Source organism: Gymnogyps californianus, chromosome 6 (assembly GCF_018139145.2).
Source record: "Gymnogyps californianus isolate 813 chromosome 6, ASM1813914v2, whole genome shotgun sequence".
In the NCBI taxonomy this organism is placed as follows: domain Eukaryota; kingdom Metazoa; phylum Chordata; class Aves; order Accipitriformes; family Cathartidae; genus Gymnogyps; species Gymnogyps californianus.
In genome coordinates this window covers 38,152,332-38,171,392 of record NC_059476.1, presented here as the reverse complement: position 1 = coordinate 38,171,392, position 19,061 = coordinate 38,152,332, and the positions used below count along the sequence as shown (strand labels likewise).

The window sequence follows — 19,061 nt, the reverse complement described above, 5'->3', positions numbered from 1 at the left end:
CCTCCTCCCGGCCCCCCCGTGCTCCATCTTCTTTCTGCATGGTTCATTAGTTTGTAATCTCAACAATTGCTAGGGAAACCTTTCTGATCTTGTCAATTGGCAATGCAACTGCTTTTTAATTTAGTTTTAAAATAGGTTTTTAAGTCAGGCTATGCCTATGCTATTGATTTGAATTCTTGATTTAGTAAGTTGCTGCTTAATGAGATCTTTGCTATGCTGCTTTAATGCCTTTCTCCAAGGGTCAAAGAATAACATTTACAGGGAGGGAAGAAGTGCTGCCCAGTAGCTGTTTATAAATGTAGTGTATTAAGCTAGCTTGCTTTAAAAGCCATTTTGTGTAACTTGCATTCAGTGAAATTATGGCACTTGAATTACTTTGGAAAATGGTCCTTTTAGGATAGAGCCGCACTGTAAAGCGTGGACAGAAGCTGTCCACCGATGTGGATGGCCAGTGTGTCCTTTGATCAATGTAGGGCAAGTCCCCTCAAGAAATGTGTCTGGTTTGAGCTAAACCCGGCAATGTAGAGGAAAAGGCACAAGTTGAGCTTAGTGTGCTGTACACATGAAATCCCACTGATGCGCCTGAAGCGTGGTCCTCCCCAGCAGCTTTTCTTGTAGATAAATTAAAAAAAGCTAATAGCTGATGCTCAGTACTTTGGGATCTAGCCGCATAACTGCAGAGGGGATGAGCTCCCTTATTACATCCTTGCAGGTTGGGTGGTGAAGTATCACCAGCATGCAGCCAGAGCGCTTCTGGTTCTGCTTAAATTCAATGTAAAAAAAAAAAAAAAAAGGATTCTTAGAGATGCTCCAAGTGAAAGAGAACAGAAATAGACTGGAGCATCACTGGTGTAGTAATTGATATTTTACTGTTCCTCTTTTTCTTTTAAAAAAACTACACACAACATTAACTTTTTAACACAGCGTTTTGGGAGAAACACTATAGAAAAAAACCGACAATCTGACTGCTGCTTCCTCTGTTCAATTTTAGTGGCTAGTTTTCTTCATTCGCATGCTTTATTCTTGCTTGTCATCAGATGGTTTCCTGAACCAAGGTCCCTTGAAGTGATCAAGCTTTCAGAAAGTCAAGAGCCTTGTTCTGTCTGAGAGAAATTGGGTTTTTTTGATGACACAGTGATATGTTTTAGAAAATCTTTAGAACATTGTGCACTTCTCCAGCTCTGGGAGCGAGTGGTCACTTCTTACTCTGATGTCAGGGGAGCGGGTTGCTCTCGAGTGAGATCTGCCGGGAGCTCCTCCGCTCTGTGGGTGCCTTTCTACAAATGCTGGGAGTCATTTCGTAGTGTCTAGTCCCCGAGACCTCACGAGGAGATGCTGACAGTGGGCTTGCAGAAGTAGGGGTATCCAGAGGACGTGAAAAGCTTCATGTCAGTATGCATTCAAGTCCTACTTGGCCATTAATTTTTCAACGTACATGGTACCGTCAGCAATGTCTTTGTTTACATGCTGGGGTGGAACTACCAGGCTCCCCTTTGTGCTGGGTATCAGATTACTTTGCTGAGCATCCCGATGCCGAAAGCAAGATATTCTGTTTACCAGGGTAATCGAAGCTGGCTGGATACGAGAGCAGGCTTCATTAACAAACACCAAAGTGGCCAGAAAAGCCAATGCCGGGATCATTTTCCAGTTGCTCTTAATCTCTGCTGCCACCAAGAGCATCACTGTCTTGCATAGTGAGGCTAGAGAACGAAGTCATGGGTGGTCCCAGGAGGTCTCACTCTTTAACTGGTATTTAAACCGATATTCCACAGACATAAGGAAATCATGGAGGCTTTCCTGACTCTGACATGTATATCTTGTTACCCATCAAACCACTGCTGTGCTCTGGTGTTGGATGTGGCTTAGAGAGCCAGAACTTGCTTAGAATTAAAATGATGCTTGACAAGCCTCAAGTGCAGAACCTCGTTTCTCTCTTTGGAAGAGATATGCGAGTCGTGAGGCATTAGGCCAATGCTCGCTGTATTTTATTTACATTTTTATAATTAAACAAGGGGTCGATAAGATTGACAAGGGAGATACGACTTAGGAGCTTGTTAGACAGCAACCTCTAAACTCTTTGGGTGATTTAAAGAACAGTAGGGTATGAAGACTGTTTTCTGGTGTGAGATTAGAGTAATCAATAATAACATGCTCACTGACGTAAAAGTCACTTCGTAAAAGCAATTTATCATTCATTGAAATGCAGGAGCTATAGTGTTTGACAAAGCCCCAGCAGAACGATGGAGAATATTCCTGTCTGATTTCTTTCTCTTGCTGTGCCAGCAAGAGCAATCAATCATATTTAAGGGAGTGTTTTTTCCTTTGTGATCCCCTGTAGTTTGGGGGGAAACAGTATCCAGGAGCATTAATTATTTAATCCGCATTGCCTTCTTCCTCTACGTGTGAGGTCTGGGTATTGTGCTGGGGAGTGAGGCCACTATAATTTCTGGGCTGTATATTGGGACTTGGAGCTCGAGTGCTTTCTCCTTTCTGTTTTTAAAGAGGTTAACACTGGAGACTCAGCTCCCTCTATGGTCAAAAGAGGGAGAGACACCTTCCTTCAGGGGGTCTTTCCAGATTATGCTCTTCCAGAGTTGGGTATTCTCTGTTTTAGTAACTGAAGTCTTGCCTCTTCTTAAAATTGTGGTGTAAATCCCACTCAAGGTGGTAAATCTCTCAAGTGTATGAGTTGTGAATTGAATCGTGCTCTTGGGCCAATACGCCTACTACGGTGTGACTAGAGGTGCAAACGCATTTGCAAATGAGTAAAGAATAATCAGGACTGGTATGGAAAGACTGTTCTGCATTAAAAGACAATAGACCTTGAAATGCTTTTGTATTGCACTGAAAATCTGGCAAGAAATGGAGGTGCTTGCCGTCTTAGGCGCTCTTGCCTACAGTCTGCCTAGGGGCTGCTGGAGGTGGGATTGAGGCTAATGCAGAGGAACTGCAAGTACATTTTTTTTTCACCCAGGAGCCTGCATGGATTTGCTGTAGTTATGAGGTGTTGCGGTTTATCAGACTGGAGGAACCCCTTAAAGGATTGCAGGGGGATGTGGAAATGGGATTTTTGGGTTTGCATGCCCAGCTGCCGAGCACACATGGTTTTGGATGCCTCTTAGCAGAGCTGTAAGGCATAATGCGGGCAGCAGTTCCTCCTCCGCTGCTTTGGGGGCTCAAATTAAAATGCTCAGGAGCTTGATCACCTCTGAGCTGCTTCGTTGTGAGCAGGAGAGGAAGGGACGCCTCTGAAGGCAATGCAGCCCATTCGTGGTCGGGAAGATTCTCCTGCTGAATCTTCTCCATCAGCTGCAGAGAATACTGCTCCTATTCCAGGCACTTCACTGAAGTGGGATAAATCCAGGCTGTGGTTTCTGTGCCACACAGATAGCGAGGAGCAATTATAGCCTTCTCAGGCTAATTCCCACCATGGGGCTGTTGAGAGTAGTTTGCTGTCATTAGACTTTGGAAGGGGACCATAAGTGTTATTACATGTCTATGCACCGAATATAGCGGTTGCAGCTGTGGCTGTGTTAGAGGAACAGGTCCCTTGTGAGGCTTGGAGATGATAAACTGATATGCACGAGCACGTGCAGATGATGATAGAATACAGTTTTCCAAGATGGGGCTTACTGTTATAACCAGGGGGCTGTTAGCCAATTTCCAGGTACCTATCTTGCAATCAGCTTTCTGGGGGGTTCACCATGCTGAGGCTCAATTTGCTGTGCGATATGGGATAGTCAGTATTTTCTTTCCCGGTTACTGAATATGTTTGGTGTCAGCATGTGAGAGCAGAGAAACAAATATGGAAATTCTTTGGCATATACATAACATTTGAAAGAATTCTGGCCCCGTTTGGTAAAAAGCATGGCTTTTAATTTCTGCTCACTTGCCTTGCAAAATGCTGGGTTTTCTGTATTGAAGGGGAGAGGTTATTGCTTCTTTCTCCTCTGCCTCCAGGGTGAAGCTAGAAAGTTTTTCGCTGACAACAAGCTCTGAAGAAATCAGTGGGAAACCAATTGCAATGCCGAAAGAGCGAGTTGAAATTGCAAATATTACTACAGCCACTCTGAAGCCAGGACCACGAGGTACTTGGTGCAGTAATCCAAAGCCGGTTGGAAATGTGCCTCTGGCAGGGAGCAGTGCCTCTACCTACTCCTTGGCAAGCAGGATTTTCTCTGAATTCAAACAGCTGCTGCTGGAAAGGTGTTAGAAGCTGCCTCGGTTGTGGTCTAATTGTCTGGTAACAGCTTGCATTGCTTTCCAGCCTGGACTGAACTTATCCTACCAATGGAGTGGTAAGAAGTTTGTATCCAAGTATTTTAATATTTATCAGGCTAATTCAGTCCAATGGTAAAGCTATTGCCATTACACTGGGAATTGTAGTCATCTTGATTTTACAAGTCTGGGTTATTTTTAAAGTTTATTTTGCAACTCCCAAGCGCATCACCTGATGTAACACTGGGGAAGGGACCCCAAAATTTTCTGGAGTGATGCTAGTATGCTGCTTGGATGGCTGACTAAAGCCAGCGTGCAGCAGGATTTGGTAATTCATGGAACTGCTCCAAACTGGTCTGGATCGTGGTGCTCAGGGTGGTGAAACATTGTCAAAGTGCTTGTGCAAGCACCAACTGTTAAAAGACGGCTGAAAGTGAGAGGATTTCATCTAAACCTTATCTGGTGTGCCTTTGCATGTAGCCTGTGCTATGCAATTAAACCGGAATGCGATATAGTGATTCCCTAAGCTGTTTTAAGGGCATAGTGCTGGAAAGCATCTCACAGAGGACTTAACCCAGACTTCTGAACTCTTGCAGCAGTGGAAGAAAGTCCAAGGTCAAAATCTGAGCTCTGCCAGCTCCTGGGTGCCTATAACCTGCTCCGCACTGAGACCTGAGGACCAGCAGTGAGCCATGGGAGGAGAGGAGGGGATTTGTTAGGTGAAGTTCCCAGGTGACTTTTTGGTTCTGTGGATGATGTTTCAGGCCCCGTTGCTGCCTTGAAAGGGTGACACTAATAAAGTAGATACGCAAACAAACAACCCCCCTGCTTTGGGTGAGGACTCTCTGTTTCCTGCACCCAGAGCATCCTCAATAGACAGGGCAGCAATGTGGTACCAAAGGGCACCTGAAAATGCCAGGGCCTGCCTCCTAGCAGCAATATGACCTTTAATTTTTTTGGTACCTCTCAGTGCATGTCTAGAGGCTTTCTTGGGGCAGTAGGGATGGGGCTTGATCGTAAAATCCCATGCATGCAAATGCACTAGGAAGACAGTGCTTACACTGATGCCGTTTGCTCTGTCTTGTCCTTTTATGCCACTGGTCTTTAAGAAATCCAGTGCCTTTGGAAAGAAACGTGTGTCTTGAGCAGGGTGATTGTCAGACCTATAGAGATCAGAGGGACATGAAACAAGGGCAGAGTCCTAGAGCAATAGTGGCAACAGGAGAGACAGGCTGGGGAGAGGACCAGAGGGTGGCACTAGGACATGTCTGGAGTGCTGCAATGAGGAGTCACCTTCCAACTGACCCTTAAACAACACCTCTGTGGGTGCTAACTGGGGCAGGAGGGGGCTTGGGGGCTTGGTGTCCTTCGAGCAAGACTTTCCTCTGGAAAGGAAAGCCTAAAGTGTTCTTGCCATAAACATTGTCAGAAATGTCTGGTTTTGGGAGTGCTGGGGTCAGCACTTGCAAGAAACCCTCAGGCAGGCCAGAAAACGTAGATATTGCAATCTGCTACTCAGCAGCTTGGATTATTCAATGAGTTAAACGCTTCCTGTTTTCAGCTTGTGGTAGATGGTGTCTAACGCTAATGGCTCTGTACTTGATAGGCTTTTCTCTTTTTTTGGAAAGGCAACAAAAATTTCTTTTGGGGAGCTACATGTGGGCCTGTAAAACTGGACAGGAAAGAGGGGGGGAATCCCCTGTATCTGTTTTTCTTCTAGAGATCTGCTGCTCTTTGACTGATTTGCCATTTCTCAATCTTGTGCTGCAGTCATTAAGCTAAGTCATTTCCTAAGTTTCTAGGGGGAAAATGTTGAAAATGTATTACACTGTGTTCTTTAACTTCTGTAGAGTTTATATAAAACCAGAGCTTTGTATTTCTTTCTTTATATACACAAAATGCATAACATAAATATTTATTTCCAAGTGCTCATATTTCAGCACTTTGAGTAGCTTCTGTCCTGAACAACTTGGAACAAGAAAAGAAATAAGATTCCTTTTAATTCCACTGGTTCCAGTGTAATTTTCTATAAGATGAGAACCTATGCTGCCTGCCAAATAGGAATACGGTACAGTTGTTTCAGGAACTGAGCCCATACATGCACAATATAAGGTTGCATCAATGAAGATTACAGGAAAGAACTTTGCTAGTGTAGAAAAGAGCTACCGTTCTTGATCTGTTTAGTTATAAATCAATCAACTCAAATTCTAGGTTAACCAGACATAATGTTTTATGTAAACCCATGTTAGGCTTTCATTGTGAGGGCCCTTTGAGCTCATTTATTTTTTATATTGCTTTTTAAAAGTCTCTTCCTCCAATTGGTATGAGTTTTCTTCTAGTCCTTGTCCCTCAAAGGTGTATTCATGTGTTTAATTTTACGCACTGTAAATTTTGATTAAATTTGTGCTGTACTTTGAGGCTTAGAGCATCTTCTCAAGACCAGACTTGCCTCTGTAGGTCTTCAGGGTAAGCTGGGGGAAGAAAGCTCCTGTTGACGAAAGTCTAAATAACCATGTTTTCACGGAGCAGTCAGGCTGGATGTACCGTACCTGGCTCAGCCTCTGCAACACATCGCACCCATGTGTGTATTGACATCGCACGCAACACGGCAAACAAATCTTACAAGGGCACCGATGCAGTTTTCCCTGAGGCAATCCAGGGTCGTAAGCAGCCTAAATCTGGGCTGTCCCTATGACAGCATCTCGCAGCTGAGTTACAAGTGTCCTGTGTAACAGGGATGTGAGCAGTCAGATCAGAGCACGCCATGCTGAAATACATCACGCTCGGTCTTTGCCAAATCAGGATTACGTTTGTTTGTAAAAGCTGATCAGTGGGTGCATGAATTGGGATCCTACGTGATGGGTTGCACCCCAGCAGCCACTTGGCTGATCTCTATGGGCTTGCACATGCTGTGGCCATCTGCCTGATGTGAGCCATGGAGTGGTGGAAGGGAAAGGGGGAGAAAAATGTTCCTCTTTACCATCAAATCTCTCTTGTCCTCTGCTCCCCCAAGACTTGCATAGAACCACACTAATAAAACAGACTAAATGACAGGAGAAGTGTCATTTGGGCTGTGCTAGGGATGTTTCAATGGAAATAGGGGTCTTGATCCTCACAAGCCACTTGTGGGGAACACTAAATTGACATAGTTTTGCTGCTTCTACTTTCTGTTCCTAAATAGCAGTCATTCTTTTCTTAAAATGATTCAATTAACTATATCACCAGGTTTTTGAGATTACCTGCTTAGCTGATGAATTGTTTACAGATTGCATCTGCTCTGTACTAGTTATGGACACTTCTGTGCATGTTCAGTATGATATTGCCCCTGTTCTTTGATCAGGCAGGGGGAAGGATGGGGGAAGCCAGTATGGATGGTATCTCCTCCTTGGGCCTTTCACATCCTCCAAACAAGCAAGTGAAACCGGTCAGTGGACTATTTCTATCCCAGCTCAAGCCTCAGCTAAAATGACATTAGCAGGCAACGCATGCGACTTTAATTTTATTGACCCTGCTTTTATACTTCAGCAGCGTGTCGTCTTGAAATCAAACAAAACAGCAGCTCCACGCTCCTGCTGCGCAGCTGTGAACTTCAGATCCTCATGTGAACTTGGTTACGACCCTTTCCGGCAGGCTTGGGTCCAGGGGTTGTGTGGGCTCCTCGGTTGCGTGCTCTGGGTTCCCAGCTGTGCAGCACAGAGGGTTTAGCCAGTGCAGTGAGGTGGAGGAACACTTGGAGGTCCAGATCTGCTGACTTGACAGCTTCTCTGGTGTGGCTGGCAGCTGCTACCAGCTTCCCAGCACCGCAAACTGCGGTCTTTAATCAATCAGCAGGGAATGCATGGAAAGGAAATGAGTCTGGGGCGAGACACAACGCATACATCGTGATCTAGTCTAGGAAGCCAATGTGTTTCTCATTTCCATCTCCTACAAGCCATGGCTGGCTGGAGCAGAGACTGTAATTCCTGCCTGTTGCTGAAGCGGGGAGCAATGTTTCTTGTAGGAGCACAGGCTTCTTGCACCTTCCTTTATGTCTGAAATTATGGCTGGAGGTTTGCTGATGGCTTACCTATTGATTTGTTTCTTAATGTGGTGTTGGTGATATGCTTAGCTAGGCAACATTAAACTGCTTGTAGATGGCAAATATGAATGATTCTAAGTCCTATGGAATCAGAGAAAGTAATTCAGTCTCTAAAAGAAGCCCTCTGATTGGATGTAGATCAAGAACCTTAAATCTACATTAAATCCCATTACTTTTCTCTGTCTTTTAAAGGTTAGCCCATACCTTCTCTTCAGGACTGCCAGATCCTAAGCAAAATGGAGTTGAATAGGTGGAGCTGTTACTACCTTAAACTACATTAAGAATGCATTATCCCTTTAAAAATCATCACCAAAAATATTTAAGTCTACGCTTTCCTCTCTGCCTTGTGTGGGTGTCTCACCAATGCAGGTTGAAGCCAGGGTGCTGCTGGCACCCAAACCGAGAGGTGCTTGCTTGCACTGCTTGATTGCAGCTGCTTTTGCTCCCCCCCAGCCAACTGCGTTGCTGTTTGCTTGCAGGAGTGAGCAGGCAGAGCTGGGGCCGAGGGAAGAAAGAGGGGTTTGTTCCATTCAGAAAGTTATTATAATCCCCTCTTCTCATGACTTTGTGGAAAGAGGAAAAAGCACTCCTGTTTTTCATACTTGACTGCTTTCAGACTTGACTTTTGCATCAGCCCTTCAACCGATTAGTCCTGCTGGATTGGTCTCAATGACATTTTTTTCCCACTCATAAATATGTAACCTGTAATACCTACACACAGTGTAATGCGAACAGCCCTGCTGGCACAGAGGGTCTTGGAGCATTGCAAAACCAGGACTCATTTGTTTTCTTTCTCTCTCCAGCCCCTTTTTCCAAGACAGCCTTTAAAGGAGGGTGCGAGAGCTCTGTTTTAGCATGGGCAATGCTGGCAGGCGTCTTGGTTGGCAGAGTGGAGGTGTCCAGACCACAGCTCTGTGGGAGAGGTCCTCTTGGCGTTGCTAGGAGGCTGCAAGTCCTAAGAGCGATCATCCTCCAGCAAACCTACCCTCTTGGCCTTATTCTGCAACAGGCTCTAGGTCAGCTCAGGCCATGCAAGCAGCCTGGCTGTCCTGCTCCTCAGCCCCAGGCTCCCCTTCCCAAGCCCTTCTTGGGCAGCAGCAGCAGCAGAGATGGATGGAGAGCAGGGCCAGGAGCTCAGGCGATGGCCGGCTGCTCCTGGGAAAGGCAACTCTCTTCTCTGTGCGAGAGCAGCTGCTTTGGCACAGCCACACCACTGATCCTGCCACCTGCAAGGAGAAGCCAAGGTACTTTCTTTTTTTTTTTCCTTCATCTGAATAGTGGCAAAAGCCATTTCTGCCTGGGCTGTGGAGGAGCTGAGCTGTGTGATGACCAGAGAAAAATGGAAACACAGGTTTAAATGAGTATGGAAAACCTAATCTCCATGGAGTAAGTCTCCCAGTTTCAAGACAGGTTCTTAAACTCGATGTAAAGCTGTGAAGAAGCCATGGTCCTTTGTTGTAACCTGCTTTGGAGAAGTGGCTCTGGCTTTTGAGGCTTGTAAGTTGTTATTAAGCTAATGGAAAGGCTGTTGCAGAACCTCAGCGCTCTCATGGCTACAAACCCTCTTGCAGTTCTCGAGCCTAAATGGGTTCAGGGCCAACCTGCCTCCATTTGTTCTTGTGCCACCATTGTTCTCTCACTCAAATGGCTCCTCTCCCTCCCTGGTGTGTCTCTTCCTCCCCCACCCACATATTTATAGTGAGATGCAGTATTCCCTTCTACCTGTGCTTTTAGCCATATTAAACAAACCAAGCTCTTGGTTTCCTGGTATTATGTGAAGGTGTGTGTAAAGATTAGCAAGGCTTGCAATGATGCATCCCAAGAGGCTTTTTTTCAGGGTTGAAGGAACAAATAAGATTTCCTCTTGCCCCCTTGAGAGCAAGATGTTACTTGGACATAAATGTTTTTTTAAGGATATTTTCCAAATAGCAACATTTTTCTGGAAGTTTGGGGGCCTTGGTGCTTGTTGCAGAGGTTGTTTCAATCAGAAAACACAGCTCTTTTGGGGTTGACTCAAATAGATGCTTTCTTGCCTGGCAAGAACATGGGAAGAAGACCTACTTTGTGAGACTGATAGTGGGTTAGTAACAGATCTGTTTGTTCCCTTTTCTGCTAGAAAGAACATCTGATATCTAGGAATACTTCTAAAAACAATCCCACGAGGGCAGTTTTCTTGAGATAACAGTACTGCCTGGTGACTTATGTAAGATGCTGTCCTCTGTGAGGAGACAGCTTGGATGGTGTGGTGACAGCTGACGAAAACAGTTACCACTTGTAATGCAGCACAGAGTTAAATATTTGTGCAAACTACAAATGTCAAGAGCTGATACTTGTATATGAATTTCAAAATGTTGTAAAAACAAAAGCATGGGAGGTTAAGTGCAAACATTTGAAAAGCCACTCCTGAATCTGTGCAAGAGAAGGTACAGATTTATACATTTTAAAACCAAGATGTGTTCTGGAGTGACTAACCAGAAATCTTCAGTTTTAGTTTTAATGAACTTAATGCCTGAATAGGTTTGGAAGCTTGCAACAAAAGGTACATCTCGAACACTTTATTATGGATACAAGGGGCATCAAATAACTGCTGGTTTTGATTAAACTCTGGCAAAGACACCAATGATTATTTAATAACTGGTTTGAGTGTGGGCTTCAGACTCTGCTCTCCAAGAGCTCCTGTGTAGGCCAGGTGAAGATGGGCACTTGCTCCTGCTGCCATCTCCAAGAAGAGGGCAGTTGCTCAAGGTAATGCACCAGGCCGGCGGCAGAGGCAGCACCCTGTGACACACTGAACTGCGGTTGCTCCATGCGTTAATTTTTGGGCTGGAAACAAGCCAAATGCTTCTGTGGTATTTGTCCAATTCACACCACTTGCTGGCAACCAGAGCATCCGCTTCTCTGCTTGCCCTCAAAACACAACCCTACCTGAAGCTAGGCTGCTCTGCTGTCACTGCACAAGGAGCTACTTATTTGAGATGGTTCCCTTTCTTTTTGCCGTTGCCCATCTCTCCCTCCTTCCAGGTTGCTTTTGGTTCCCCAGAGGCAGCCTCCCACCTCCACGCTGCTGTTCCACCCTTGGGGCGTGCTCCCTAGAGCTGTGAAACATCGCATGGCTCCCTCCCTCTTTGTAAACTGCATGCTACGTAACTGGAAGCATCTTGTGAGGAGTGACTAAGGACTCTGGGTTTGTCTAGTTTGGAGAAAAGGAGGCTGAGGGGTGACCTCATTGCTCTCTGCAGCTTCCTAATGAGGGGAGTGGAGGTGCTGATTTCTTCTTCCTGGTATCCAGTGATATGACATGAGGTGTGGGAATGGTTCAAGGCTGCATTGGGGGGGGTTCAGCCTTGATGTTGGGGAATATTTCTTTACTGAGAGGGTGGCCAAACAGTGGAACAGGTTTCCTAGAGAGGTGGTCGATGCCCTAAGAGTGTCAGTGTTTGAGGCATTTGGACAATGCCCTTAATAACATGCTTTAACTTTTGGTCAGCCCTGAAGCGGTCAGGCAGTTGGACTAGATGATTGTGTAGGTTCCCTTCTAGCTGGAACTATTCTGTAACACGATTTCTTCTAAATATTGCTTCCCACAACTTTGTTTTGCCCTGGATGCCTAAAAATTGCTGTGCTTGTAGGAGGCTGGTCCCAACAAATATTCTGCTGCTTGTGTTTGAAACCCAGCACCCACCTTTGTCTCATGGGGTCACACCTGGTCCACCCAGAACAGAGCTTAATGCTATATTGACCAGTAGCTCTGCCTTATGTTTTGTGCAGAACAAAAACTTTCTTCCAAAAAAGGGCAGGAATGCTGTGCATCTGACAAATGTGTCGTAAAACCAGTGATAGGGGTTAAGAGCACCTGGATGCTGGAATAACCTCTGAATGAAATGTTTCATCAGCTTCAGCTGATCTTGTGCTAACCAAGTATTCTTCCTGCACAAAGATGACTTGCGTGTCACTGCAGAACTCTTGAAGCAAGGGGGTCTCCTTGCCTTTTTGCAGCAGCTCGTTAGGACTCCACCTCTGAGAACTGCTTGCTCGTTAATCCTCCAAATTGCCATTATCAGCAGCTCCTCTCTCTGTGGAAGTTTCCCTGGTTGTGGTGTGAGGAAGCAGTTCCTCAGACCCCAGGGTGTCAACACCAGGCAGGGATCAGGCCGGGCTTATAAACCGCTTTTGTTGGTTTTTTTTTTTTTTTTGCTTCAGGCTTTTGACCAAAAGACGGCGTTTTCCCGCGCTGCAGCACTGATTTCTTTTTTTTTTTTTTCTTTTTTTCAAATTGAGGGAGCGGCCTCCGCTCAGGCCTCCCAGGTCTGCCGGGCCTCCCGCCCGCTCCTCCCTTTCGGCGGGAGCGCGCACTGCCCGCGGCGCGCCCAGCAGGGGGCGCTGTCGTGAGGGCGCAGCGGGGAGCGGCGGGGGGGGAGGAGGTGCCGGACAATCTCGGTGCCGGAACGGAGCCGCGCCGGGACCTTGCGAGGCCGAGGAGGAGGAAGGAGGAGGCGGCAGCAGCAGCAGCAGCGATGGTGAGCGGGGAGTGTTGGGTGGTGGGTCCCTAACTCGGCCGCCGCACGGAGAGGGTAAAAGAGAGGAGGGGGGATGTCCCCGCGCGGCCTGCGCTGTCCCGGCCCTGAGGCAGCGAGGCCGGGGCCTTGTCCTGGGGGGGGTGTGGGGTGGGCCGGGGGCTCTCGGTTGCCTCTCAGGGGTCGCTTGGCCTCGCCCGGCCGCCGGCGGGGGTCCGGGGAGGGGGGGGCTCCGGCGGGAGGGGGCCCTCGGCCCCCTCCCGCCGGAGCCCCCCCTCCCCGGACCCCCGCCGGCGGCCGGGCGAGGCCCGTGCCGTGCCCCTAAACGGGGGTGTGTGTGTGTGCCACTCTTGCAGGCCTGCTAGCTGTGCAGTGCTTTCCTTGTCTCCCACAGGTGTCTACTTTCAGGACAGGGAGGGTTAGACATAGTATTGTCGGCTGGCCCTGTGGGTTTATTTCAGTGGGGTGGGGTAGAAATTGTATTTTTCCGCTTGCTCTGGGTTTTGGTGAAGGTGTGTGAGCTCTGCTAAAAGTTGTCTGGCTGATAGAGACCCTGCTTACTTTTTTGGTTTGTTTTTTTTTTTTTGGCTAGAAGTAGTAGAGAAGCAAACTCTTCGCTCGCAACTGAGATTGCTTGAAATATAGCTGGCTCTGGCATGCAGTGGTATGGCATGCATTTTCTGAGTCCTCAAACCTGGAAGGGATACTGGCTTCCCCCCCCCCGCCCCAGGATGGTACCTTGAAATTGTGGCTGCTACTGGGTGGTAGATGAAATGGCATCATCTCTGGCTGCCTGCCTCTTCCCACTCGGTCACGGGGAGCGGCTGTCAGTGCCCAAACACTCAAGTGCCTCTTCCTCTTCTCACTCTGGCATGGACCTGTGCCCAGCCAGTGTGTCACCACCTCTATGTGGGGGACAGATGTCAGGGCCCATGGCACGCCTTGCGTCTGTCGGCACGTGTAGCCTGGGACAGTATCAAGAGCTTGCACGGCTTGTGTTCCGGTTGCTTTCAGCTGCCAAAAGTTAGCTCTTCTGGAACCGAGTAAATACTGCGCACCTTGTGCACGGTGTGGTCTAGACTGGCCTGGGGTTGCTGGAAGCATGCTGTGTGGTCAGGCTGTTCTCACCTTAGTCTCTCTGTGCCAAGGCTTTGTGGAGAAAATGGCTACTTACTGTGTCTGGAAGACCTGTGCGGGTCTGCTATTTTATTGTTAGACTAGACAGTAGCTATGGCACAGGGTTCCTGGCTTCTAGAAAGCTAACAAAGTTGGCTGTATACCCAGGGCCTGAAGCTTTCTCTGGAGAAACACTGATACATAGCATTTTTCCTAAATTGTGGTTTTACTCTGCGATCCTTCCTGTGACCTTAGCAAAAGGGATTGCAAGGGACTGGAAATTTTCTTACCTAGATGAAGGAAAACCTTGCTTCTCCCATGTACTGTGCACTTCCAGCCTACTAAGAGTTTTCCACCCTCTTGCTACCCTTAAAAGTCATAGGTGAATTGCTAACCTGGGCAGGGGAGGGTCTGCTGAGATGATGCCTTGCTCCTTGCCTTTGATTTCTCCAGTGCATGTTTCCACTGTTTGGTGGTGTTCAAAGAAACCTAATCACAGTATTTATTGTGTGCATGTGGTTTGACTGGTGTGGCAGTGATGGAAACCTTGCTGTGACTCTCTTGGCAAAAGGGATTCAGTAGAACCCATTTCTGTGAGTAAGGATTTTGAGGTGCTGCTTGTCTCTTCTGCCAAACACACGGTTCTGGCTATAAAAAGGTGTAGTTTCAATCTGATCTCCTCTTGCACCAGCTGCCTCCCACCACAGACCCCAGCGTGCAGCGAGGATTGTTTCAGAAGGCCTGATGTGTTCACGTGCTTCCGTTTTTGGAATGGAGTGATGCATTTTTGACCTAGAATTAGTGCTGTCATTCTCTGCATCCCAGGTGATCAAAGACTTTCCCTTTCAAGTGTTAGCAGGCCTTCCTTCTGGAGTATTTAGTACTGAAATCTCTTTGTGTAGTGGCCAAATGGCTATGGCCCTTTACTGGTCAGTGTAGTGGTAGGGGCTTTGAAGTACGTTTTAGTACTGTCCTTAGAGTGTGATGTGTAACTGAGATTTGGATTCTGTCGATTGATGTTGTAGTAGCAGGTGCATTAGTCTCTTTGCAGTGGGCTGTGGTGATTGTGATATGATTTTGTTTATTCTTTTTTAGGAAAAATTTGTGTATCCTAGAAATTTGCAGGTAAAAGTCACTTGGAAGCCCTTGTGTTCTGAGTGTTTCAGTTTCCTTTGCCCCTCCTAGCTCATCGAGATCCATCCGTGCCATGTATCGGGAAGGGCGTGTGACTAGGTGTCACAGGGGCCGAAGGGTTTTGTGCGTTGGTGTTGATAAGATAGTCTTTGAGGATCCTGCACTGTGGTGCAAGTTGCCCAAGAACAAGGCCCTTAATGTATAATAGCGGCATTCAGTTTGTGCTGATACTAGGGGCTTTGTTGGAGGCTTGCATAACCCTGCTAGGAAGCTGTGCCAGGTCTTGGTGCTGCCTTTGTTCGCGGATGCTCATTCCCAGAACAATTGCCATGCTATCGTCTGCTTTCAGACAGCTCCTGCCAGGACTTTATCTTTTAATGCTGCGTGTACCTCTGCATGGCACTGAGCTACTTGCAAAATGTTTCAAATAAATACCCATTTTGTTCTCCAGAAGGCATGCAGAAAGGACCGCGTGATCCGCATCTGAGAGGATGCCGAGTGGAGGAACGAACAAATGTGTCCAGATGAGTCCCAGCACACAGGGAACTGAGCGCTGCTTTTATCCTAATTATTGCGGATGCTGGGAGAGGATGTTTCCTTGCAGAAACTGCACCTTCTTGGAGCCGGTGACCCACAAAGAGATCCGTAATGGGTTCACGTAGGGCATCTATCGAGTGAAACTTGTCTCTTACGAGATTTGAGATCTGTGCTACCTGGAGTGTGCCTAGATGTTTGCAGAAACTTTGCTTTTATAAATTGGTTTGTTGTAGTGAGCAAAGTGAACAATAGGTAACAACATCTTGTGCGTGTTTTGGGTTGAATGAAATTTGAAATCATACCTGATTTTGGAGTCCTTTGGGCTATTGTAAAACTGAACATTTGTTGAGCCTCGAATCAGCCTTTCTCCATCTTGTTTTGATAGTTTTACGTTCCTTCTCTGCAGTGGAAGCTGGGATGCTGCTGCTCTTACTCTGAGTTGCTGCCTTGTTTGTTTTTGTGCTGAAGCTATAATTAACCATTGTCTAGCCACTCCCCTTGAACTCTCAGGGCTGGTAGGATAGTATGTATACATTCATTTTGCAGACACTGTATGTGGCCAAAAAAAAGCCATCACTGGAAGAAGGAAGAAAAAGGTTTCAGTATGGCAGTGGTGGAAATAAATGCAACACAGAAGAAACAGGTCGTACCAGGGAGCGGTGGTAAGAAGAGCATGACGTGAATGTGTTTTTCTTTCACGTAGTTCAGCCCATACATCTGAAGGTTCATGATTCTTGATTTCTGAGAGATCCTTTGTCTGGTGTCGCTCTGTGTGCCCACATCCTTTGGTGAGGGGGCCAGCACACAGTCTGAACCTCAAGCTATAATTAGGAGCTGACTAACAAATATTCTCTGCCGGGTGCTTATGTAAAGATATTTGTCACGCTGGGGTTGGCGGGGAGGGACGGAGGAGCAGATTCATTACTGGGGTGCGAATCAAAACACTGCAGGCACATGCAGCAACTAGCACCCTCTGAGGCTGAGGTGGTGTTGCTCAATCCCATTCCCTGGCTCTCCGGTAGGAAGCTGGCTGGCTGAAGGCTCCAAGTCCAGTACTTACCTGTGGCTAGGCCAGTCATGCCGCGTAGTTACGCTGGTCAGATGTGCCTTTTGTGGCCAGAGCTTGTACAGGCAACAAGGTGTTAGCTAAGGCTAATTGAAGTCTTCCTTCTTCTTAGGAGCGGAATAAATAAACGAAGCTGCCGTGTCGTTCCTGGTTTTGTGCAGTTTATTTTCAGTCAGGAAGCCTTCTCCTGGGAAAAACTTGTTGCATAGGAGCACAGGCCTTAATTACAGTGGCAATACCTGTATTCCGTGTGTTACCATAATCAGAGTTGACCTAGCTCGTGCAGTTGCTATGAGCAATCTCCCTCTGCCTTGATCTACTGTGTACCGAGTTGTGTGACACGCCGCCTCGTTCATCGGCTCTGTTGAAGTGAGGGAAGACAAATGGCAAACGTGAACCTTAAGGTTCGGGCATGGGGAGGTGGTCAGAGGGTCCCTGGTTTGGGAAAATGTGTGGATTCAGGTGAAAGCTGAGGATGTGGTTTGATCTTAGCAGTTCTTACTTGCACAGTGAGCCTAAGACTCATGCTACTGCTTAGAATAAACTTGCCTTTAAAAGCTACTTTTATTCTGTGGCCCGCTTTATATGCTCTCCTGGGGAAGGTGGGATTCTGCTGATAAAACCTTTTTTTCTACTCTTCCCACAGGTAAACTTTAACGGTGCTTCCACTTTACAGTGTCGGAAACAGGAGGCACTTGTAACAGAAGTGTGAGGTCCTCCAGTTTATTGCCTTTTTGTTTCTCTCTCTCTTTTTTTTTTTTTTTAAAGGCTTACTTGAGTCCTAAAACTTGCAGCCAAGGAAATGCTGTTCTGGCAAAACTACAAAATGTGCTCTCATTAGCTTTGGCATTTTTCCCCCCCCTCTTTTCTATCATCTGGGACAGAAGAGCATTACTGCAGTTAATTTGTCCTCTTTTGTAGTGGTATAAGTGCTATCCCTGGAACCAGCTCAGCTAGCTAATGGCTTTTAGAAATAAGGTACTAAGGATGTATTCCTAATCTGTGGAGCTAAAAATTCAATATGTAAACTGCTTGGGTTGCTGAGTGCATTAATATCGGTACAAATGAATACTGCAAGTCCTAATGATAGTAATTAGTATTTTATCTGATACCTGTGTCTGTCTTAATGCTCTGAGAATTAAAAACAAATCCTCCAGTGGAGATTTTTCCCCCAAGCTTTTTAGCGTGCTCATAAGTCAGCCTTTTAAACTGCTTCTAAAATAATACTGTGTCTTGTGAAGCTTTTGTGGGGGGAAGGTTCTCTTAAGGAAATAAAACCAGCTTATCTACACTCCTATAATGGGAAGGGAAACCTTTATTTTTTTTGATGCCTTCACAAATAAGCAGGTTATTGCCTTACATGAAATTCTGTCCTGTAGATAGGCTTAAAATCAGGCCAGCTTGTTGTCTTTAGCCCAGCTGGGGAAGCGGTAATAGCAGGGGTGAATAAATGCTATAATCCTGCAAAGCTGGAAGTGCATCCCTTCTTGTTGCATGTGATGAACATTTCTTTTGGCTGAGGTTGATTAGGGAAAAAAAAAAATCCACCTGTTTTTTAACTCTGTTATGAGCAGCTCCTCCAGGGCTGCAGGGGAAGGGATTCAAATGGCTTGGCTGAGCATAGGCTATTTATTACCCCTGCCTCCTCCCTGTAAAATAAGGAAGCAGTGTAGGGCTGCAGCAGTGAGGCTGCAATCATGTGTTGTTGGTTATAATAAAAACAGAGTGCCTTCAAATGCAAGCTTCTAAATGCTCTCTAGTTTCTCTAGGATTTAGTTAGTAATTCAGAAAGTAGAGGTCTCTCATATCTTGCTGGATACTTTGAGGCAAAAAGGCGCTTTAAAAACACTGAGTGCGTAGTTAGCCAGGGAGCTGAGAAATTGTATTTCATTGTGAACTCGTCTTCCGTGCCAATTTCCACTGCTTTTTTTAATCCCTCTTTTTAGTATCCTCCTAAATTGATCGGTCTCATCCTTCAAACTCCTGTAAGTATGAAACAACTGAAGAAGGAGAAAGTGAGAAATACAGAAAAGCTTTACCCTGTCAAATTGTATTCTTTGTGGAGTGATCTCAGATTATTTTTTAAAGCAAGAAAGGGAAAGAAATTCTTCAATGGCTTAAAAATAACATCATGAAAATCTTCTTTTATTTGTTCAAAACTTGGACATACCATTGAGTTACCATATGTCAGTGCTGGTGTGCATGCTTCTAGCTTGGGGTAAACTTAAAGTAAAATATTTTGTCTTGCATCTGAGTAACGGAAAAGTCAGCGGAGGCACAGTGCCTTGTGTATGCGGTAGGCTAAGAGCAGAAAGGTGTGGATGTTGCTCATTCATCCGTGATGTCTTTGTTGTGCACCTGAGCCTTTTTTGCCGGTAATGTGGCTGAGAATGTACTT

The 19,061-nt window shown here is 46.2% G+C and overlaps 1 protein-coding gene across 5 annotated transcripts in view; it reads left to right on the top strand.

The window, feature by feature from the left end:
* SGPL1 (sphingosine-1-phosphate lyase 1) overlaps positions 1–19,061 on the top strand; it is a 46,422-nt gene that overhangs the window by 1,863 nt on the left and 25,498 nt on the right. For 2 of the 5 annotated variants that reach the window (XM_050899301.1, XM_050899298.1), the window contains exon 2: positions 3,961–4,298. The exons of 1 other annotated variant lie outside the window; for it this stretch is intronic. Coding sequence is in view for 1 of the 4 variants with exons in the window: in XM_050899297.1 (XP_050755254.1) it covers positions 12,811–12,813 (3 nt within the window). In the remaining 3 variants the exon portion in view is untranslated. Of the gene's footprint in view, positions 1–3,960; positions 4,299–12,774; positions 12,814–19,061 lie in introns of those variants that run through there. 2 more of the 5 variants (XM_050899300.1, XM_050899297.1) reach the window with 2 other exon arrangements.